At 39.7% G+C, this 23,837-nt stretch overlaps 1 protein-coding gene across 4 annotated transcripts; it reads right to left on the reverse strand.

Annotated features, from left to right (window-relative positions):
- Nucleotides 1–249: 249 nt before the first annotated feature.
- Nucleotides 250–21,447, reverse strand: LOC110829390 (chymotrypsin-like protease CTRL-1). Of its 4 annotated transcripts, XM_022063091.2 has the most exons (12): nucleotides 19,181–19,332; nucleotides 12,575–12,653; nucleotides 9,472–9,648; nucleotides 8,166–8,368; nucleotides 7,402–7,568; nucleotides 6,774–6,945; nucleotides 5,871–6,107; nucleotides 4,011–4,108; nucleotides 3,847–3,932; nucleotides 2,567–2,841; nucleotides 1,510–1,667; nucleotides 250–1,127 (listed from the first exon to the last, which is right to left on the reverse strand). In XM_022063091.2, exons 4-12 carry the CDS (start codon nucleotides 8,329–8,331, stop codon nucleotides 966–968), a joined length of 1,521 nt encoding a protein of 506 aa, XP_021918783.1. In that variant the 5' UTR covers nucleotides 8,332–8,368; nucleotides 9,472–9,648; nucleotides 12,575–12,653; nucleotides 19,181–19,332; the 3' UTR covers nucleotides 250–965. The 4 variants fall into 4 exon arrangements, with proteins under 4 accessions (XP_021918783.1, XP_021918756.1, XP_087200007.1 ...); XM_022063064.2 differs by lacking the exons at nucleotides 9,472–9,648; nucleotides 19,181–19,332 and adding an exon at nucleotides 21,357–21,447; XM_087343881.1 differs by lacking the exon at nucleotides 9,472–9,648.
- Between the last annotated feature and the right edge of the window lie 2,390 nt (nucleotides 21,448–23,837).

The raw sequence follows: 23,837 nt of genomic DNA on the forward strand, positions 1-23,837 counted from the left end.
TAAGGTGGGTGCAGTGAATCCCAAACCCAAATTATGGTCACCCACTCTGGAGCCATTTTATGAAAGACTCATATCTCTTTCCTGTATTTTTGTTTTGTGAATTATAAGACTTTTTCTTTATATCAGTTCCTTTTCTTTGGTGTTATTTTAAATTATATTTATATATAAGTGCATTTGATGTTTGAAACTAGAATCAAGAGTTATATAAATTAAACTGGAGTACGTTTTAGGAACTTGATAGTTCAAATGTTTAAAGCGGATGCATGTATTAAAAATTCCAACAAAGCTACTCCAGCTTTTAGTTATAATTATAAAATTGTACTCTAATGGCAACGTTCCATTGCCATGTCATGTTCCACACAACATTCGCTTTGGGCACACTACTGCTTTAAATCACAGTTGGATGCCACTAATTTCACTTCTGGTGCCTTGAAGTGTTTTACTGCACCACACAAAATTGTATTGTTGAGTAACAATGCGTACATTATTGCCACTTTTTTTCTCTTAGAGTCATTTAGAGTACTTGTACACTTTATCACTAGTTTCCAGAACAAGTTAAGTGAAGTGGTATACTTCTGTAAGGTATTCAACTGTAACAAGTATTGTAACAGAAAATAACAACACAAATGTTGTTTTCTGATACTACTTCTAGTCTCTGAAAAGTTGTGATATGTATAATTGACATCAACCACACAGACTTTTAAGGCATCCATGTTTCACTTCACTAGGTTTATGTTACAAGTTGTCTTCTGCTCTCAGTGTATAAAAGAGGCACTGAACACAAGAATGTAACAAAATAAACACAAGGTTTTCACAAGTCAGAAGGAAGAAGCATTCCTAAATATGGTCCACAGATAAATCTTCTGACTTTGTAATTCTTCACGTTCACTGCTTGCATAATATAAATATGTGGTACAGTCAATATTGCTGAGGAGATCAGACTCAGTTGAGGTTGGGAATCAGCTTCAAGTAGTATTTATAATGTAGGAGATCCAGTCCACTGTATGTGCCACTCTGTGGTATATACCAGGCTGGCCACGCTGTGCACACGAGTACCCAGCTGAGACTATTCCAATAAGATACCATCTTCCTACTTTCTCTGTCATGAGTGGACCTCCAGAGTCCCCCTGTGAACATGTATGGATATTTTTTCTTGCATTACTTAAATTACACTTTCTCAAGTATGTCATACAACCACACTGTTTATAAATATAGAATGCAGATTATGTCAGACAATTTATTTTTATAAAACATGGCCCATGAAGTGGATAAGGTATTTGCATTATACACTTTTGTATCTTATATGCACATGCATTTCAAGACTCTAAAATAATAAATCTAGAATTAAAGAATTTTAAGTGAGAAGTTAAGATGGTGTGCTAAAGATGAATGAATTATTTGTGGCATCCTGGAAGCTCTTTTAGGCCCTAGATGGGAAGAGAGTCCGTGATAATACCTGTTAAAATATTAAAAATACTGAGGGTAGAAAGAAGATATATGACCTCTCACCTGGCAGGAATCCTTACCACCTCCCCTGTAACCCGCGCACATCATCTCATCATAGATAATGACATTGATGCCATTGGACTTGTGCCAGCGTTCACACAGGCGGTTGTCTATCACTGGCACGTCCACAGCCTGCAGCGTCTTTGGACGAAGTCGAGAACCTGGAGACAAGTGGCACGGCATGAATTCATAACAATATCAAGTTGCTGTCCATATTCAGTTCTGCTCACTTGGAATTGGTCAAGTTAACTGTTTGTCTTCAAAAAATTTTTGTCAGTGGACCCTTAAATCCCATCTCTTCCAGTGTCAATTCCACTCCAAACACTGTAACTGATTTTCAGCACTGTCTAGCAGTTTTAATCAACATTCATATTTCACACAAGTGAGTTCAAAGCAGCTTTACTTTTATTATAGACCTCACTTTGTGGTGGTCAGCTTCAATTCCTGGCTGCTTAAATCCCAAGGAAACCACCCCCAGCACCAACTGAGTAGCTGAACAAAATGGCAAAGAAAAAATCCAGCCCCTGCTGGAAATGAGCCTTTGTATTCCATCCCACAGCTAGACCCTTTACTGGCTATATGTCTCTGTTAATTCACAGATTTTAAGGCATTTGCAAGTTTAATGATGTGATATGTAATCAATTATATACCATAAGTGTGGTCGGACATGCAAAGTTTTAGTTACTAAACAGTATTAAAATATGTCTGCTAGCTGTCATGTTGCAGTGGTTTACATTCTGTTAGCTTTGTATTAGATTGAGTAATCTTTTTATTCCTATCCTGACTGAGGCTTTTCATTGTTTTTTCTCTCAGTCCAGGCAAATACTGTTATAATAATACCTGTAATTACCACTTCCTTCGATATTCTTTCAATTCATAATTCTTCCATCATCCTGTTATTCAGTATTATACAGTCTGAACTGTGACAGCATTGTTCAATAAGCCAGAAATAAATAAAAATATTTATGTCTATACTTAACAAACCCACAGCAGGAAGCAAAGTAAAGAACAGATTCCATTCATTCATGCTCCACTAGTGATGAACTGTTTGATAACATACCTGCCTGCAGAGCTCCCCAGCCAGCTGCCCATCCATACTGCCCTAAGAAGTCCTCTCCTTTCTCAGGCAAGCAGATAGGTGCAATATGTGGCATGTACTGCACTGGCCGGTCCAGACGTAACACAGCCACATCAAAGCGGTCTGCCTGGGGTGTAAACTTGAAGTATGGGTGTACCCGAATCTCACGCACTCCAAATGTGTACGCAGGCAATGGTTCTACTGCGGAGTTGATGACATAGTCACCCAGTGTCACCTGAACCTGCCTTGCTGTTGCCCTATTATTGAACAGTACATAGGTGACGTGCTGTTTGGATAATTTTACCAGGTGTCAAATTGAAGTATCTGTAACTCTTTATTTAAGCAATATCCAAAATTGTAACATGCTGGAACAGTTCCTTCTCCTAAATTTTCTTCTTTTAGTAACATTTTCAACTTATTTTTAAGCACTGCACTAACAGTCATGTCGTTAAGTTATGCAATCAATCAGTGAATGGATGCAGTAATAATAACAATAATTTGTATGTCTTTCCTGATTATGTGAGTTGAACAAGATGATGCTACCACTATATCGTTTTCTTCAGACTGCTATACATGGGTTTCCATTCATGGACAAATGTTGTCCCTTCCCTATCAAGGATTTTGTGGAAAATTAGACCAAACACTGATACTGAGAATAGTATTGTTTGTGTGGTACCATCAGATGGGAAGCTTAGACATCTTTGGGAGCCATGTTCAGGAAGTGTGGGTACAAATGTGAGACTGGAATAGTACTGTGGTGACAGTTCTAAGTTTGTACACAAATAAAATGTTGTATTTGCTTCATGCTGTTTGCTAATGTGAGATGATAAACAAAGTATTAAATATCAACAGAAACCGATAGACGAAAAACGCGAAATTATCGAGAAAGAACGACTATAGAGAAATCGCTCCGAAAGGAGCACGTTGCTCTAGTCTATAAAAACCTTGAAGTACATATGTAGTAGAGAAAGGAATTAAAACATTTAATCCTCAAATATAGGTCATGTGAGCTAAACAAGGCATGTTGGTGGACCACTTCTAGCCTACAGGTCTTAACATTGTGCACCATGTTTTATTGAGTAGTAGGACAGAAACACAGCAGTGATAACTCTAGTTTCTTTTTTTAAGCAAAAGGTATTCTTGCAGTGTTCTGAACATTTTACATAGTAGTCCCACCCATAACTCAAAGTATGCATTGTGTCCATAACAGTGAACAGATTAAGTACAGTGATTCAGAAAGTAAGTACTGCAGATGCTACTACCTTGCGACACAGTGTCCAGCTGTAACTACGTGGTAATGGTTGACGAGAGATCCACCACACCGACTGGTCCCAATTCGGATGTATGCCTAAGGAAAGAATTTGAGGGTGATGTACTTGTAATATATGTGAGGAACAGTAGGCGACTTGAAATGGCTACAACTTACCTGCCAAGGGAAGCTGCCAAATCCAGCCTCATCACCACCAACAATACGACGCTGAGCACCCAAGCTAGGGCCCAGTTTTCCAATAGCAATTCCACATCCTGCAATTTCAAAACACAATGCGTAACATTTTGTTATAACAAAACATTCAATAAATATACAGTTCATTGCATCTACTGGTAAGTTCTTATTGAGTTAGCTCAGAGGATGTGAGTTTGAAATAAGTTGAAGCTACACCAGAAGAAATACTCATACAGTGAAGTTTACTTGGTGATTCAACTCTCCATGATAGCATACCAGCGACAGGAGAAGGGCGAGCATAGTCAAAATTTCACTACAGAAGTTAGTCATTGTCATATGTTATGTGCAAGTTAAGTGCAGGGTCGTCTTGCATTTAACGTTGGTCTACTGCAGCAGAGCTTGAAGCTAAGGATGTTCTGTTGGTCGGAGTCATGTGTCTACAGTTGTCAGCTGTGATGTTATATGTACAACTTAATAGTCAGGCCGTTTTATGTATACTGTGGAGGTTTAATTTCTTCAGTAAAAACTATAATTTCTTACTGCACTGCTTCAAGTGGGGATATTTCTCAGCTACTACTGCATTGGATTGTGCCACAGTAAAATGTCGAAATCTGTTAAAGCACAGATGAATTATAATTTTGTGAGTGGATTCAGAAACATTCTATAAACCAAATTTACATTCATGTTATAAGCGGGGCACGTAGCATGCATGGGAATGAGATGAGCACACAAAATTTTGAATGGATGATACCACATGGAAGATCTGTGATTTTATGTACAGTGTAAAATACTTTATGTACAGTTCGATGTCATGTCTGTGCATTCTTTATGGATATATTTAGTTAATTTTTAGTGAGAATTTTTTAAATATTGTATCCATCTATTGATGTTTCAAAGTAATATCCATTACAACATATATTTTGTTAAGTTTGATAAATGTGTCCCATATGAACATTTCAGTAAATTGGAAGTATCACATTATGGAAACAAGGTAACAGGAGACAGGTAGTAAATAATAGGGAAGTGGTGATTGGAACTTGGTTGTTTGATGATCATTTGCTGTCATGGGGTTTGGGGTTTATGGGACAATATTTATGACTTTATGTCTTTACCAGTGTAGATTTTTCTGCCATTCTTGACTGGAAATTTACTGGTGGTTTATAAAGTATTGAAATTAATTAGTCAAAATACAGAAAACTTAAAATGTTACAGTGAAGGGTTGAAATGTGTTTGAATAGCCACACTGATTTTCATATTGTTTGCTACAAAGAAGTCATTCAAGACTTTCTACTACTGTGAGCTTTTGGTTTTGAGTAGTGATTGTTTTTCAAAATGTTAGGAGGTGTTAATTTTATACAAATCCGAAGTAATGTCATTCGAGTAGAAATATTAGTGCAAAGGTAAGCCACTACATAAGCTGAAAATCCCACCAATTTGGTAAAGGGACATTTTAATCCACAGTTATAAAGCATTTTGTGTGTTCTACATGAAGTCTGATCATGTGTCCTGAGGGCCAAATATCCATAGTAATATGTACATTATAAAAAAAGTGTTCTGCAATTTTGTCTGTTTTGTGTGAAGAGCATAATTACAGCAGCTATGGTTATGAGTCAGAATTTCACTTCTGCAGTTCTATGGCGATATGTACAGAATTTATTTCTTTTACACTTAACTCTGTCAATCTGCAAGCCAAACATTTTCAGGGCAAGTTTTATAATGTGAATATAGTGTCTCCAAGTCTATTGGGAGTTTATATATACAGTATCACACAGTTTATGAAGTTGTCTTCCCAGTCAGGCTACTTGTCAAGTGCATCGGGAGTCGAACCCGAGACCTACTTACTGGGGTCATTGGTCACAGGACCATAGTCCACAAGTAGGCTGTTTTCATCAAGCTCGCCCTTCTTGGCCGTGTCCTTGGCCGCCCGTCGCTGGCAGCAGGCATACAGGAGGCCCCCACATGACCCTTCCAGCAGTCCCGCAGACATCCAGCAGGAGAGGAAAAACTCGCATGTTCCCGTGGCACAAAGTGATTGGTCTCCTAGCAATGGAAACCCTTCCTGACCAGGCACTCTGCCCTCTGGAAATATCATAGTGTTATAAGCAGTGTTCAATACAAGGACTTGTTTAGTCTGCTAGAAAAGTGAGGTTAATTTTCACTCCTAATTGTAATTTTTAATGCATTTCTCATCTTCTCCATTCATGATGCATGCTCCACACATTTCATCCTCCTTGATTTGATCATCTAACAATATTCGGTGAAGAGTAAAAGTTATGTAGCTCCCTCATTACATAATTTTCTCCAGTCTCTTGTTGTTTTATATCTCTTGGGTCCAATTAGTTTCCTCCGACACCCTCAATCTCTGTTTTTCCCATAACACAACAGATGAAGTTCCATGCTCATATAGGACAAAAGGTGAAACAGTAGTGATGTTTATTTTAATATTTGCATGTGTAGTACAGGTTATTTTAATGTCATTTTAATTATGTATACTACACAGCCCGTCAAGCAGACTGAATACTTATATCAAGTTAAAAAAGGTGAAGTTGTCTGTTACTTATTAAGCTCCACACTCCTGGGTATAGGGCCCCCAGTAACCATTGGATAGGAAGCTGGGTTGGCCCCAGAGCCAGTGGGAATGCAGAGCTTAAGAGAAGAATATTTTGCCCCTGCTGGGGATCGAACCCCTGTTGTGGAGCCTATAGTCAGTCACTGTACTGAAAGAGCATACCTGGTGAGTCTTACCTCTGGGGACATCAGTGGTGAGGTCCTGAAGGCTGTTGGCTGCTTGCTGGCTGTAATATGGGGAGGAGGCATGGATGGTGCCAGGTATGTCTGGGTCCCGAAACACCAGTCTGGGGCTCCTCTGCCCCATATGGGGTACTCTTGTATAGTGACTCCCCACTGTAGAAGTTACCTGCAGACAATGAATGAATGCTCTGGATTGCATATATGGTTTACTTCAGACAGATTAGGCATGCGTATGTGGAACAGAACACATAAAGACATTTAAATATTACTGACGATGGATTGGCACAGTGTGTATAATTGTCCTTATAGAACTTACCTAGTCGCTAAGTGTTTTAAACCACAATGTGTTGAAATGTGGTTCTACTAATATCTTCCACTGACAAATAGGAAGTTGAAACTGTAATGTATTTGGCTCTTTTATTGTCCAGGGTTGAGACTAGCTTGGCCAAGAGACCCTACAGACTGGGCTATTGGCCTTCCACTGGTCACTTTAAGATGAAAGTTATTCAAACTTCTGATGGTTGTGATTCAGAACCCTAAGACATTGGTTAAGTTTAACAGAATAATAATACATACAAAGACATGTTTAAAGATGTCTATCTTCTGGGTTGTTGCACTGTACCTGATAATGTGGCTGTTTGTGTCTCACAGGAACCCACGAATTGTAGCCAGAGTGCTGGGAGGAGGCTGGTCGGGGGCTGTGAGTGTATGCCAGACGTCCTCCACCGCTCGATGATTCACCTCCAGACAGAGCCGGAAACCGGACATACCGCCTCCGGCGCCGTGATGCTGTCAAAGAACACAATGCATAGCACAGCAATTATGAACCCTGCAGGTAAAACATTCTTGTTTATCATTTATTAATTACCTGTTGTTTTGTATGGTGTGAAACTCGGTCTCTTACAGGAAGGAAGAACATAAATTGAGGGTGTTTCAGAATAAGTTGCCGAGGAGAATATTTGGACCCAAGAGGGTTAAGCGACAAGATGCTGGAGAAAACTACATGCCCGTTGCATTGACCAAGGTGGTCACCGGACCTTACTGTGTTAGATTTCCTTGTATGGGGTTACTTGAAAAACATGGTGTATGAATACAAAGTGAACAGAAGGGAGGAGCTGCTTCATTGAATTTTTGATGCTGAAAGATGCATGAATGACCCTGATGTCCCTCTTATGGTTTAGATAATCCTGTATATGAAATGTCCATATCTCTGTAACATTCAAGGATCGGGCCTGTGTTCATGCGATAATTCTGACCGAAAATGATATAATAATAAGATTCTGAGGAACAAACACAAGTCACCTGACATCTTGGATATATTTCAGTGTAGTAGCCTATACGCAATCCTGTTCTGGAACTCTATACGTTTTTTAAGATGGTACTCACCAAGGATTGCTAGGGATGTCGACATGTTGGCAGATCTATGACTCATGCTGGCGTTTGGCACTACTGAGAGGTGTTGTGCTGAGGTATTTTGTATAGTGGTGACCACGATCACAAATGCTAGACAGGTTGCAGCAGCTGCCCCTGCACAGTAGTATTGTGAGAGCATGCTGACTGGCTGTCTCCTCGCTGTAACCACTGTGTCTCTGAAAGCCACGAAAAATGTTGACCTTCATCCTCGATGGTGTGATGTGGGTTGGAACAGAGACAAAGGTTTATAGGAAGTGTTTTCACCTATCTGCCTTACATACGATGGTTTATATTTAACTGTGTGTCTGTTATTTGCTGCAAGAGGACAGCGCGATGCATATATGTACATTCACGGGCAAGAAAACGTGTTTATAATTTTTTTTTGCACATTCATGTTCGAGCATTTCAGGCAGGCCGTCAGTATCACACGCCTTCGTAAAACCTAACAAAGGTAAAGATTAGCTACCATATAACATGTTAAGGTTACTTGGAAATGTGATTACTCATCTGATGAATGAATTCGCCACTATATTCACGAACGCTGACGATTAAACGTATATCGAGCTACTTTAATCCAATCCATATATTTACGTCCACTTTATGAAGATCTGTTTTAATGATACCCTGCCACCAACATGCATCTGTTTCAGTTGATATTTCTCCTTAAGATTGTCTGGTTAAAACTGTAGAAATTTTCCAATTTTAAGTGTTTGTTTGGATATTAAATAAAGCGACGTGACTCCCCTGCACCTCAACAAACAGCACCGCACTCATATCTTGTCGCGTGTTTTATGTCGTATGCAACAAACTTCGGAAGGATGGTGTGGAAATAGTAGAATAGACATCCAAATTTGTTTTATAGACATGCCTCGGCTGACATCTTATTGTGTTTGACTGCTATTGTCTTCAACAAACAGGCACTTAAGTGTTCTTTTTGTCAACACTGAAGTTCGGTTTCCTTTCCGGCCATTGTGTGCAGCAATATGTGGAACTGCATTATGAATCATCTCAGGCATAACAGGTATAAGAACCCGCGTTTCGGAGTCTTTGGAGGGTTTAATTCTATTATATTTTCATTGCTTTACATGCTTAACATACTTTAGTTGTGTTATCTCACTCGCTTCTTTAGTTCCTCACCTCTCTTACTGGATTCTTCCAGATCTACTGCGCGTCGTGTCTACAGCGGCCGTGTCTAAGAAGTTGAACTATACATTACACGAATTACCAGATAATGCGAAGTAGATCGGCGCTGTATTGCATCCTAAAATGTGCCACTTACGTTTCTTTCGTCACGGCCCTCCCGATATCTGTCACCTCCTAAATCAGAATACTTTCTCTGGCATTTTCGTCGCTTCGCGTAAATAAACATTACCGCGTGGACAACGGTCGGTCAGTGCTTTCACCTGGGCTGAATTCACCGCAGAGCTCATGGACCCGCCATCACAGCGATGCGCAGCTACAGAGATAAACAACGAATTAATCAGCCAACTAATTAAGTGACAGATGGGCTAACTAAAAATTAAACATCTAGATTACTAATCACCTAGATAACTAAGTGGGTGTAATTACGTGGGCAACTGGACAAAGAATTGTCTAGCCAACTAACTGGAACAAGATCTAAACTAGCAAACTTCGTATTTAAATAATTAGCTGGCAAACTAGTCCTAGATGGTTACAGCTTTCGAGCTCTTTGGTCAATACGGTAGTAAGTACGCTTGCTTTAAGTTCTTCATACAGAATACCATTTACAGAATGAAAACGTATTTTTATTTTTTAATCAAGGTTTTTGATTCACGTCGCCACCGAGAGTCACCACCGATCAGTTTTAATTCTTAACCAGCGTTTTTTATTCACGTTGCATCCAATCAGTTGTACCACGTTTCTTGCTCGCCTTGACCGTGTTTATTGTGCAGAACTAAACACATTGTACCACTGGCTCCATTTTGAATTCTCTTCAACGGTCTATCTCACAATCTACACTGTTTTTGATTAATCTCCACAACTAGTCTTCATTATGATATTCTCATGGATTTTCTCTCTTTTATCGCCTTGCTATTTGTAATAAAGGTGACTCTTGTTATACACGGGGGGTTGCGTTCCTGCGAATCATCGCGTATAACTAAAACCAACAAAACCAGAAACGTATAACAATTACCAAATTGATGTTAAACTGACTTCAGAGCTCTTTGATGCTTCTCTTATAATCTGCATCGCATTACCAGATGGCGCATTTAACAGGCTTTAAAATGTGGCGACGGATAGGATGCTGATGGTCCTCATAAAACAGTAATAAAACCGCGGTAGTAAGAAAATGCGGAGAGCGAAAGTGTTTATAACGAGTCACTGTTAATTAATCGTTTATACGGTTGACTGCTAATCCAGGTCGGAAAATCGCACTCATTTTATCTCTACAGATGTCGAATTTCTAACTGTCGAGGACATGACCGTCTTTGTTAACGCGACATGGACATGTTTGAATGTCAGGATGCAAGAAAAAGATTAGAGCGAATAAAATTAACTGGTTGTTTTTATTCATAAGTGTGTGAATGGCCGTTGCTTTGTGTAATTATCTCTGTTCCGAAGCGTGTTTGATGCGGATAATACTGAATCATCTGTCCACTGTGCATGTCAGTTGTAATCAGTAGTTTGTAGACAATAATTTGTTCAGGATGGTTTCTCTTGTGGAGGAAATGTCTGACGAGTAGAATCTTTGGTTGACTGGTGAACTGAGAAAATACGTCTTTGCCCCTTCCAATGAGGTATGGAAAATTGCAGAAAATGTATTTGAAAATGTAGGCTCCGTCAGAATATTCTTTTCGCTTGAGCTTATTGTTTGTCATTTCACTTTTTGACCAGTCATATTTATTTTTAATACAAACATATCTTCAGAAATTAATTAAAAGGCTGATACCGACTTCCATGGAGCAGAGTTGTTGAGAAGTCAACAGCCACTCGATAATCAAGAAATTTATCTCCTTCTATGAAACAAAAGGGTCTTGGTGAGATTTCAGGTTCTCACGGCTACAAGTATGAAATTCGCTGTCTTCAGGGACGTTTAACGATGATTGAGGTAGCAAGGACCTCTGAAACGCTGGTAAACTTCTACCAGACTGCATGGTACAACGTCCAAGAAGACAGCCATCTTCGTACTCATCGCTGTGAAAAACTGAAATTCTACCTCTCAAAAGACTGATAGCGTAATCGAAAACGACAGACGGATAAATAAGCGTGTTATGGATTGCTGGTAGTAAAGTGTAATTTGAAAAATTAATATGCAAATGGACGGAACATATTCAAATTATTTATGGAGATGTGAAATGGATTGATCTGGCTGTGTATATTTTCTTGTGGCGTTGTTTCTTTGTGGTGGCAATGAACCTTCTGTTTTTGTTGCTGCGTTTTGCTATTCAAGGTTGGTAGGCGTGCTGTGTGGCACGTGCCACTTAACACAACTTTCTCCGAGACGAAAGGAAACAGTGCCCTCAAGACAGACAAAGTAGCGCTGGCAGTCCGTATCACAGTGAATTGTATTAGAACTTACATAGAAACATCTGACTTTCGGATAGGATCGTTGCTAGGTCGCAAGGTCAACTGAAAATAGCAATTCTGCCTTCCAAACTCTGCTATTAAATCACAGCGTGAGGCTGGAGAAAGTTACATAATGAGGAGCTTCGTAATTTATACCCTTCATTAATATTACTAGGGCGATAAAAATGGAGTGGGGTTGGCTAAAAATGTAACACGCATTGGCAAGATGAGAAATGCATAATAAATTTTGATAGGGAACGTGGATTAGTGGGTAACATTACCGTGGTTCTTAAGGAAATGTGTGAGCGTGTGGTCTGCGTTGGATTGGATCAGGATGGGTCCAATGGCAGTTTCTTGTGAATGCGGCACTTAATCTCGGGGTTTCTTAAAAGACGGATAGTTTATTGCGAGGTTTGAGGTTCTAACGGCGATGAGGATGACGTTATTTTTCTGGGTTGTGACGCCTTGTAGAATTGTAGGTAGATACCAACGTTTTAGAGGAACACGCTGCCTCTATGTTATGTTTTGAATGTTCCTACCATCTTCAGAACTAAAGCTGCAGATCGGATGATTTCGTGACTACCAGAACTACCGTTAGTTTCTAAAGGACTCTTCATCATGGCAGCAGTTACTGACAGCAAATACTTGGTGTTTAAGTTTAATTTTGTATAATAGTTTGCTAGGGGTTGTTGAACGTTTTCTTTCATCTGCCCAGAACCGAGTCCATTGTTCCCACCCCTGCACCTGTTCGTATATAAAGTCATAAATCTGTAATTGCAAAAATTAGTCAATTAATCGGTCGACTTTTAAATTAATCACGATATTTTTAATATGTAGGCTTATACATATCTTACCTGTTAGGAATAAGCGTCATCGTTTGATTCGTCCACAGAAATTCAGTGCATCGGGGCTGGTTCGAATCACATTAGGCACCTGTAACCAACAAGAACATTCAGAACTCCACTTTCCCTGAAAAGAGCCGAATGTTCACTGTCCTCTGTGACCGCAGGGAAACGAGCCCTCCTGCCCGTTGTGCCGAGCAATAGACGCGCTTGTCCTGGCGTAATCAGATTAGAACGCGAACGAGGATATTTCGAATATCAGGAGTGAATCCATTCTTTGTGAGACGAAACAAAACAAGTGGATTGAAAATAGTGGAAGGAAATAAACGAGTGCTAGAAAGAAGCTAAAATCCTAGGCTCGTACTCTGTTGGTGAACTGTGTATTGTGCTGACTTAGCTCTCAGATGCGTCTTCAGTACTTGGCATCCTCAGACTGATAGAACGAATTATGGAAACCGACATGTAAGGGGTGTACATAAATGTACAGGACGTCTGCTTTCTACGGCCACTCTTCATCTTACAGCGATTTGTTTCTGAGTGCGCTTCGAGAATCCTAAAAAGAATGATGATTACGAGCGACGTTTTGAATAGGCCGTTAGCGATTAAGAACTTTACACTTTAAAGCCCAGTGGCAACTATGTGTACCACATGCTTTAAAATCAACTAAGTCTGCATTTTCTCTCAGGAATTATTTATGGATTTATTATAATTCTTCTTAGTATAAACAGTGTTAACCAATTGATCTCTGTAATGGAGACGCGTTTTTTACGGTAGGTACAGCCATCTTTTGATTATTTATTCCAGATAAAAATCTATTGCTGTAAACCTAATCACACTACAGACATTGCGATGCATGGAGATAGAAATTATTTTTACTCCAGTTGAGAGTTTTAATAAGGCAGCTATGCAAGTCTTACATTTTATCCGTTGTTCCAGTTTTTGAAACGATGAGCCTTTTGTAGGGGGAAAATTAACGAAACTGGATATGAGTGCATGGTTACGGGATCATAAAAACTGAAATTTAATTAGCGGAACAGATTTTAATGTAGACACCCGTTGTCAAATGCCTCCAGTAACTCAGCTGCGACTTCTTTGTGGTGGCATTGGCACACTGATCTAGCAAGCAGCAAGGCCAATGCCACTTTCACTTTAACAGCAGAATCTGCGGTCCGCGACGTTTTCCACGTCTTATCACCAAATGACTTGTTTTTATTTTCTTCTGCTTGTTTTCGTTACATTCACTGTTTGGAATTTTGTCTCCGGGAGATTCTTTTCGTTTTAAAGTAAGTTACTTTCCTAGTAACTCGACTGCGACTTACAGTTTCCTTTAAACCCCTTTCTAGGGTTCAGAAGAGAGATTATGAGGGCAGCGATGGAATGATATTTTTACAGCTGACAAAGCTGTGCATTGACCTAGTTCCTGTACAATATGTGGCGGTCTTTTGTGAGGAACATATGCTGTGAATGAATCAGCTACGAAACATTGTAATGTCTGTGAGATTTCAGGTTTTCACGAGGATAGGATCTTTCAGCGTGTATCTGGTAGAAAGTGACCGACGTTTAAGAGGAGCTTACTGCCTCTATCATCAGGGCGATAATCGTTTTAATTACGATGTTATTTCAGGATTTCCCTGAACTCTTGTTATTATTGTTTATTTTTAAAAAAACTTATATTTATTCTACTTGTATCCTCAGCATTCTTAACATGGCGCGTGCAGATGGAGACAGTTTCCAGATATAGAGGGTAGATGGAAAAACGTTGAACAGGCCTATAGAGTCGTGAACAGACGACATGGGATCGTCCACCAGTTAGTGAGGTGGGCGGGGGGCTAACAACTCCTCGCCCTATACAGAATGTCGTAAATAGTTTCGGATTTGGACAAATTATTGGAAATGTTATAAGGTGTTCGAGATAAAAATGCCGAAAAGAATATTTGGAATCTAAAGAGAAATTAGCAGGAGGGGGACATCCATTTTCTGGTTTTCTTGGTTTTGACACCGCGAAGTCTGGGCGGTGGTTATAAACGTTTCTGAGGAACATGCTGTCTCCATCCAGTGTTCATATAAGATGGGATCTCATATGGGGAGTTTAAAATTACGATGCTGGGTTGTCATTCAATTGTTTAACGTTCGAGCTAATTTTCTTGCAAAACGGTTGATTCAGAAGTGAAATATAGCATGTTGGTCTCATAAGCTTACTCTTTGCATCGAGGAAAGGAAAGTAGACTAACATTTTTCGTATAAAAATGTAGTATGCGTAATATACCTGCATGTCGTATTTCGCTTTCTTAGCCGCAATGGGTGCATATCTGCCAGGTGGTCTTGAAGAAATAGCGTCACGCCTTAGTATGTTTGCGCATTGTAGCGGTCCAAGATAATTTTTCGACAGATTTGCTATCCTTCATATCTTTTAGATTATTTAACGGGTGCGTCGTCTTCATTTAGAAATTATAAGCAAAGCCTAGTTATTTGTTCTGTCCGGGCGTGTTTTACGTCGATCGCTTCAAAGCGAACGTAATCTTATCTACGTCACAAGTGTTTTGCGTTTATACCGTGATGCAACCTTCACGCTCTTTGGATAGTTGTAAATCAATGGAATTTGAACGAAAAAGATGTAATCTATATAAAAACGTAACTGCTTATTAGTCGTGTGACATGCAGTGTAACTAGGCGTCTTGGAAAATCATGATATTAATTACGAAGGAGTTGTCATGAGAGTTCTCTTAACGACGGCCAGGTCATACTGTTGTTTTGCGAGCCGTCTTCAGTAACGCCCCACGATTGGAGGGAAGTAAGTTTCTGAGCGTTCTTAGAACAGAGATGAAGAAATGAACACACAATGGAGATATCACGGCGTATTTCGTTTCTGAAACGAAAGTAGGAATGCCGATTCATCGCCCTGATGACGGAGGCAGTATGACCTCTGAAACGTTGGTAAACATCGACCAGACTGCACAGCGCAACAACCCAGAAGACAGAAATCTTCATACTCACCGCTGTGAAAACCTCAAATCTCACAAAACTCTCTTTGTTGTTGTCGTCAATATTTGTAAGTTTCTTTCGCTGCGAGCAACTCTTCAGCTTGAAGAATAACGTCATAGTAAGAACTAGGACGCGTCTTACACTGATGAACACTTTGAAGGATGGATACAAATTACAAGAGAAATTGAGCTTGATATTGAAAGATTAACTTCTCTAGAGCAGTGTCATATATCTCACTAATAACTGATTTTGATAAAGATGGTTGTCGTGTAGTGTGTGAAAATGTCATGAATGGTCAGGAGTATTTTTAATAAATTGTCACAGTCTTCGGTAGATTGTCCTGTTTTATAGCCGGAAGTTCTCTTGTCGGCAAATGTAGTGTGGTCCCAGGTCTGAGAAGTTAAAAAAACCCTGATCTATAGATTTATTTGAAGCTTTTCTCATGTACTTCTGTATTTACCAAACATAAACGAATCATCAACATATGTGAAGTACGTTAATAAATGTAGTCCTTATTCCTGCCACATAATTAGGCCTACAAGAAGAATTGTGTTATGTAATTTAAACATTTAAAAGTATGAGAGATGAAATATACTCAGATAACGTCAATTGTGGTGTTCTGAATCATGACACAAAGTAGTCTTATAGGTGATTTTGGATGTTTCGTAGGAATATGTTGTCTCCATGTGCAGGACGATATATTCTTTCGTTTCGTTAGCAACCACTTACAAGACTACAAGGTATCAAAACCCAGAAGATGACAGTCTTAGAAATATCTGTCTGTAAAACTTCACCTATTATTAATACCCTTTATCTCATATGTTTAATGAAGTAGATTACCTGTCAGTAGTTATGAAGACGGGTGGACAGACGAAATGACAAGCGACGACTTTATTTCAATCCATATCGTTTAGGGTCACTACAGACATCGTTGAATTTATTTTTAAGCCATGTGAGTCTAACTCACTTTATCACAGCTTGCGCCCATCTTTGAGAACCGGACGATTAATTCATAAAACGGCTATTTAAAAAAATATAGAGAACTATTAAGGGTTCATGTAGTGCTACGCATTACACTGTTTACACAGTCGTCAGCTTTTTAACACTGTTAATAAATCGTAACACACATTTTTCATTTCACGTGGTTTGTGAAATGACACATTCACTTGTAGCTCCTGCCTCACTGTTACTATCATTACAGTTATTTGCATCCAGATCGGATTTTCTGTCTGCAAGCAGTTCCTTATTTAATTCGACATAACATTGGTACAGTTGGAAAATTTGAAGTTTACTTTTGATATTTCTGCTCTGGGTTGGAAATATTAGAACTACGATGATGTATGGTATTTACAAGTGGTCCGTAAAACAAAGAATTTCTGTTGCTGAAAAATGGCAAACATTACGTTTGTCCGTCGTCGTCCCTTATGCTTTAAAAAATAATTTCGTTATTATATGTCCCTGTCTTCATAGAGGGCGTTTTCTAAAATGTTTCTCCACAATAATTCTAATATGTAGTGCGACTGCATCAACCAGTGAAGGATACACAATTACAAAAGGTAGCTTTGCTGGACTCCTTTTTACTCTTGTTTATTTTATAGTTGTCTGTCGTGTTTTTAAGCTGCATGTCGGTATGGTGTTGGCAGTGTGGCATATTTAGGGAACATTTATTATGGTGGCACACATAAAATACAACTTTCGCTGCTACGCGCTGCTAGCACTTTCACCGGCTTGTTACTGCACTCTCGCGGTCAGTCGCACAAACAAACCATCCTGAGTTCTAGAACAAAAACGTATTGGTCGGTATATAGAGTATCTGTGAATGTATTGATAATCGATAGCAGAAAACCGACAGTCGGTGGCTCTTCACCTTGGGAAGAGTTTCGTAGTGTAGTACACTGTAGTGTAGTGTAGTAGAGTAGAATGTAGTGTACTGTAGTGTAACTACATCACGCTATATAATGATTGGCTGACAGAAATTATAAGGAGAACATATTAATTGGCAAATTGTTTGACAGGATTTCGCGTTCACTGTGATGAGCCTTCTGAATCCAGAACACGCAAGAGTGTTACTGATATTGGCTAGGAACTCTGCTGTGATTTATCACTTATAAGACAGGATGATTTTAAAATTGGCCCTTCAGAATATATTTTGGTTCTCATTATGTGACAGTGCCTAGAGTTGACTGTCGACGAAACTCCCATACGATACAAATATTATTCTGGGCATTGCAGGTTATCTGAGGTATGTTACATATGCTGTTAATAACATCCAGGCTACCAGCTATACCTTAGACAATGCACAGTGCCCTTTAAAGAGTAACTACAATATGGAGTATTTCGCTACTGATTTATCAAGGTATTATCGGCAATGAATTGTAGGAACTGAGTTAGAACTGGGTCCACCGATTATGTCCGCTGACCTTGTAGAGAGTGTCCAGTATGCGGACCACCCAATGAAGGAAAGAAGGAGTTTCCGTCGGTCGGTACAGTCTCTGGCAGTGTGGAAGCCTGATAATTGTTGTCTTGTGACTGTGCTGTGTTAGGAACATGACACCTGTTCGTTGCAATCTCTTTCTGGTCATTGATAACGCCTCATATCACAACACTCAGACAGACAAACCACCGACGTCTTAATCAAAGAAGGACGAAATGAAGGCCTGGCTATGGGAAATAAACATTCCATTTTGTGACATCGTGTTGAAAGATCAACTGTACGATTTAATCAAATTAAATAAGTCAAAGCACTAATATTACGTGATTGATCAGATTTTAGCGTACAAAGAACGTACTGTACTGAGACTTCCGCCGTACCACTCCGATTTCAAATCTTCGTCGTATTTTAACACCTATGGTGACCTCTCGTCAAGCTTGGTCACTTTTCAAATCTTCGTCGTATATTAACACTTATACTGACCTCTCGTCACGACTTTATAGGTCACGCCTAGTCACGCTTTGTAAATCTTCGTCACGTTGCGACACATATGGTTATTCCTTGTCACGAGGTCAAAGCAGGTCACGCCTGGTCACGATTTGTCACGTTTGGTCACCCGTGCTCTCTAAGTCACGCTTCGGCAGTCTCACGTTATGTTACGCAGGGCTCGGTTAATTTTTGCTACTTTGCAATACGTTGCATGAAGTTACGATAAGTTTAGTTGTTAGGATAGGTTAGGTTTGGTTAGGTTGTATTAGGTTGGGTTAGATTAGGTTAGGTTTTGTTGGGTTAAGATAGGTTTTGTTTGTTTAGTAGATTTTGTTAGGTTAGGTATCGTTTTGAAATTTTTTGTGACGTTTGGACACTTATGGGCACATCTCGTCACGCATAGTCACGCTTCGTCATGCTTTTAAAATTTTGGTGATGTTTTAACACTTAAGGTGTCCTCTCGTCACACTTTCAAAGGAGGTCACGTCTAGTCACACTTTGTTACTAATATATATAATTGAATATAATGGAGTGGATAGCAGCAGCGGTGGTGATGATTCGAGTGACATATCAGAAAGCGATGGTCTGTGAGGAGTGGAAGAATTTTAATGAGGACCGAAGAGTTGTGAAGAAGATAATATTATATAATACTCTCTGCAGTATTAATTTTCTAGTGATGTGTAGTGTAGTGAAATCGACTTTCCTGTGTTACATACCGTGATGATATTTTATTTGGAGTGTACTGTGTGCGGCCTGCTGCATCCGTTCCAGCAAACGTCTGGTAAGTGACTCGCTCCGAGGTTACAATTCACAAAGTTCAGCTGCCAAAAACGCTGGAACGCAGTATACCTACTGGTGATTCAGAAGAAGATGCTTTCGCTTCCTGGAACAGTGCACTGTCGACAGGCGCCGAGAGATTTTCTTCTTATTCCTCGCTTTCACTGTATGGCATCACTCGTCACAACGGGAAAACCCGTTTAGAACAGCCAGAGACAGGAATGGCTATTTCTTTGTCGGAGACAAGTCCAAAGACTTCCATCCTCTTAGTTTATAAAATATTTGTATTTTTGTCACGATTCCGGATACCAATTACGATTTAAATAGAGGGGAGGAAAATTGTGTCAGCCTGCTTTTGCTAATGTCAACTGTAACATATATTTTTCGTTCCTCTGTTTTCCTAGAAGAACACACAAATATGATTTCCGTTGCAGCACTTTTCTACTTAATTTATTTGAAATAAAACAAAAACAAAGCAACTTTCGATCGCCTTGATAATGGAGGCAGTAAGCACGTTTGAAACATAGGTCAATTTATACCATACTACACGAGATATCCCAGAAGGCCGCCAGATCCTGGAATCTGATCTACGTTTTGTAGTTTTTGGGACACATTTTCATTTCCGAACAATCAGAGTGAGACTCGTGTTTCTCCAGCTGTTGCGTGACGTAGCAAGCTGCGTGGCCCCAACCAAATTTACTTGCCTTCTGAACGACGAAGAGGAGGCATCAACCTTGAAGACGTGTCTTCGCTTTCATGTTTGTTTCACCTCGTTACTTTTACTTGCTGTTACACTGACGGACACGCCAGACCATGTTTGCACTAGAGATGCGTGCCACATCTTCACGCAAAATAACTTGCGATCTCTAAAAGTGGAAGTAATTATTTCTTCATATTTAATCCGCTGTAATGCAGTCCCGAGTTTAAAGCACGGGGAAAACGTAATCACACTAAATCCTACAGAATTCAAATAACAATCATTTCTAAGGAAAGTGTTTTCGAAACCCTCGTAACTTGTAAGGAAATTACCTTCAAACGAAAGGAACACCTGATATTCTAATGCAGTTCAAAGTGGTACCTTTAAGTGGACATATTGTTTATTTATCTGTTTATTTAACAGTACTATATCAATTTCAGAAGATATTTAGACTTGTTGAGAAGTTACAAGGTGTTTTTGATTAGAGAATTGATAAAGATATATCCTATAACTAGGTAAAGTCCCATAATGCTCCTGGAGGTACTGAGTAAAATCATCCTTGAATATAATGTTGATGTTTCCTCCCCAGACTTCTTCAATCTGCCGTGCATATCGGTAATTTCTTTCGAAGTGTTACAACTCTTAAGGTTTTGAAGTGCAATTAGTTTTCGGTTTTTTAAAAAAATATTATTTTTATTTTAAGGTGATTCTCCTTTGTTTTCTACACTTGAAACGTTCTGGGAATCATAAATCTCTACTAATACCATCTTGCTCTATCAAATATGACCTTGAGACAGTTCTATCCACTTCGGATTCTCATAACCCCTCTGCCTATTATCAATCTTAACACTTCACGATACAAATATTAGACGGAAGTTTTATAATCATTATTTTATGGGAAGAATGGATGATAATGAAGAGCAGAAGCTTTTGCCTTATAGTGCATGTATGGTTGTAGGCACCATCAGAGTATAAACAGACAGAGAAAAACTTTACGTTTCATTAATGCGCTGTACTTTACGTAATGCAAGTGCATGGAGGTGTATTAACAGTAGGATTAACACCGCTTATACCAAGACACTTCATTGGACACGATCCTGAGTCAGATCTGTCCGCCTTCCATTTCCCAAGATCCATTTTAATGCAGAACCCGAAAGTTTAACGCCGCTGAAACTAACCCCGTCACTGGACACAGATCGCCGACCTCTCATTCTCATATCTCAAAGATTAGAAGCCCGGGTAGTACAAACCCCTTCACTGGACACAATACACCCACCGCCTATTCGTATTTTCCAGGGATGCATTTAATGCAGAACCCGAAAGTTTAACGCCGCTGAAACTAACCCCGTCACTGAACACGATCCGAAGATAGTTTCGTCCTCATGTTCTCAAGATCCGGTTTGAGAGAGATGTGTTACCTGGAGGAAGAGCATCCCCGCCGCGGCTCCATCTTTGCTTACACGACGCGGGCGCGAAGTTCACTATGTTCACTGCCACGGCCTCTCAGCCACTGACATCAACAGAAGAGAAAACTCCTTGCAGGCTTCGGCTGCTTTCTCCGCTCTCTCCTGTACTCCCACCAGATGGCCGACGTTGCAACAACACCGCTGTAGGCGGGTTCGAGTCCCGCTCTCGACAGTAATGGATTTTATGGGGACAATTTTTATGTGAGCGAGACAACAGAACAGTAATTATTCAATTTAGTGATCTATTAAACATCAGGTGTGGGCCTTACCACTGGGAAAATGAGAAATGCGTACAAAGTTGTAATTGGGAAGCCCGCAGGACTAGACCATTCGGGAGGCATAAGTGCAGATGATAAGGTAAAATTAAAGTGAATCTTAGGGAAATAGGTTTGTAGGGTGTGGACAGGGTTTATTTAGCTTTGGCTAAGAACCTTTGGCGGGATCTTGTGAACACCGTAATGAATCCGCAGGTTCCATGAAAGCCGGCGAATTTCTTGACTAGCCGAGTGTACTAATTACTTCTCAAGGACTCTTTTCCACTATAACTATCTAGCTGACAGGCCTAAGCTGCAAGTTTTGCACTGTTTCCATGGAAATCTATTAACATAAAACGTTATTTCCTACGAAATTTGTGTGTTTATAACCTGTTTTCTTCAAAATTCACATGTATAGCTCCAGTGCTTTGTTTGTTATCGAGAAAAAATTAAAGTTAATAGAGATTTAGGGTTGGTGTAAAAATTTAAAGAATATAACCACAAAAAGTCGTGTATTTTAAAATCTGTTACTATACAAATATTAGAAACCTGAATTCAAAGTTATCAATTTCACTTTGTTCCGATAACTATCCACTACTGCCAGCAAAATTCAACCATCGGACTATTTACTGAAACAGCTAAGTGTCGGTCTTATTTTCGTCTCATATTTTTCACATAAATTAAACTCTTATTCGTTTCAGGTCTTCAAGTACCAAAAAATTTTGTATGCTTTATTGTTTTCCCATGTGGGCTACATGTGCTGCCGATCTCAGTACTCGTGGTTTAAAGATCGTAACAATGCTAGGCCAGTTGTAGTTTTTGGTTCCTCTGCAGTGCTTGTCAAACGGCCACGTGGAAGACCGAGAAGGAGTTTGGGTAGACTTTAGGGAAAGAGGTTTTGAAGATCTGAGGTGAATGGATGACGATGGTGTAATTGGCGGAGTTTGATATTAGCGGTGTTTAACCCTTGGGTTTTACTACTACTACAAGAGAGTTATGCAGATGGTTGATTAGTGTTATTAAAGAAAACATAAAACGTATGTCTGTCCGAATGAGTGATATATTCGCTTAAGGATGACATCATTTTAAACAACAGTCCATGATGTCACAAGACCATTATAACCACATATGCCCTACGAACCTGAAGAAGAAGACAAAATGGAAATCCTGTCCACTGCTTAATACCATCACAAATGTGGATACTCACTGTGAACGTGGTCAGACGGGCAGACACAGGTTAAGATGGTCAGTGACCATACTTGGATATTTAAACCACAACACAGTCATCGTACCATACTTCGGCACACAATCTTGCAATTGAAAAGTGTCGTTAAGTGAACCAAGAACACGCAGACATTGTGGCAGACCCGCCTCCACTGTCCTGTCAAATTCTGAAACGTTGTTAGTGTTCTGCCGTTGACATGTGAACAAATGAGAAATGGTTTTTGTTGTTAACACTCTTGTGTTGTGAGCGGCCTACAAAAGTCAGAAAGTTGGCAGCTATGGAGATTGTCAAGTCAGTGAAAGTCTGCACATTCCAGTCTGCCGCAAGGGTGACCATCCCTCTCCGCAGCCTTGACCCCCTTTCAGTTTACTTTCACTCCCCTTCCCCTAGCGTGTAGGGGGATGGAGCATTTACAGCAAAGGACAGTGCAGCGATCCGAAAACAAAAGTCGAAAATATTATTTGGTGTGGAGTTAGTGAGATGATGAGTAGATATATGCATGGTTAATTGGAAAGTGTGGCAAAGTAGTGGTAGTGGTGAATTTCGTGGAACTATTTCCGCGTTGACTGGAATTGATGGGGAAAACTACGACAGATTCCCTGCTGTAATTACATTCGAAATGGACGCCTCTTGACTACAGCTCAAAACATTTCGAGCGTGTCAGTCTGTTGGTGGTCATCTCTGGTCTTTTACCAGATGGCGGGGTCTGCGTTATGCATATCCAGTATTTATTTTGCACGTGCATTGTCGTTTCTTGCTAAGCTGAACTCCAGGGAGAAGAATAAGGAGGAGATGAAGAAGGTGATGAAGGATAATAGCCGAAGAAGAATACGATGAAAAATGAAAACAAGAAGGAAAAAACGAACAAGATCACGTTTTGAGCTCGTTTAATCTCGTATGTAGATACCAACGTTTCGGAGAAAAGTATTGTCAGCTGCTCACTGAAGATGGGTA

Source organism: Zootermopsis nevadensis, unplaced genomic scaffold (assembly GCF_977971745.1).
Source record: "Zootermopsis nevadensis isolate Lab colony 2312 unplaced genomic scaffold, Znev_1.0 Znev_ptg000001l, whole genome shotgun sequence".
NCBI classification, from domain to species: Eukaryota; Metazoa; Arthropoda; class Insecta; order Blattodea; family Termopsidae; genus Zootermopsis; species Zootermopsis nevadensis.

Bases quoted from the DNA above. Each gene is read 5' to 3' on its own strand.
- LOC110829390 (XM_022063064.2), bottom strand. From the start codon at position 12,594: ATGACGCTTATTCCTAACAG. The intron at 7,569-8,165 runs GTGAGTACCATC...GTTCTTTGACAG, and splicing joins GACATCCCTAGCAATCCTTG to CATCACGGCGCCGGAGGCGG. The intron at 1,668-2,566 runs GTATGTTATCAA...ACTTGTCTCCAG, and splicing joins CTGGGGAGCTCTGCAGGCAG to GTTCTCGACTTCGTCCAAAG.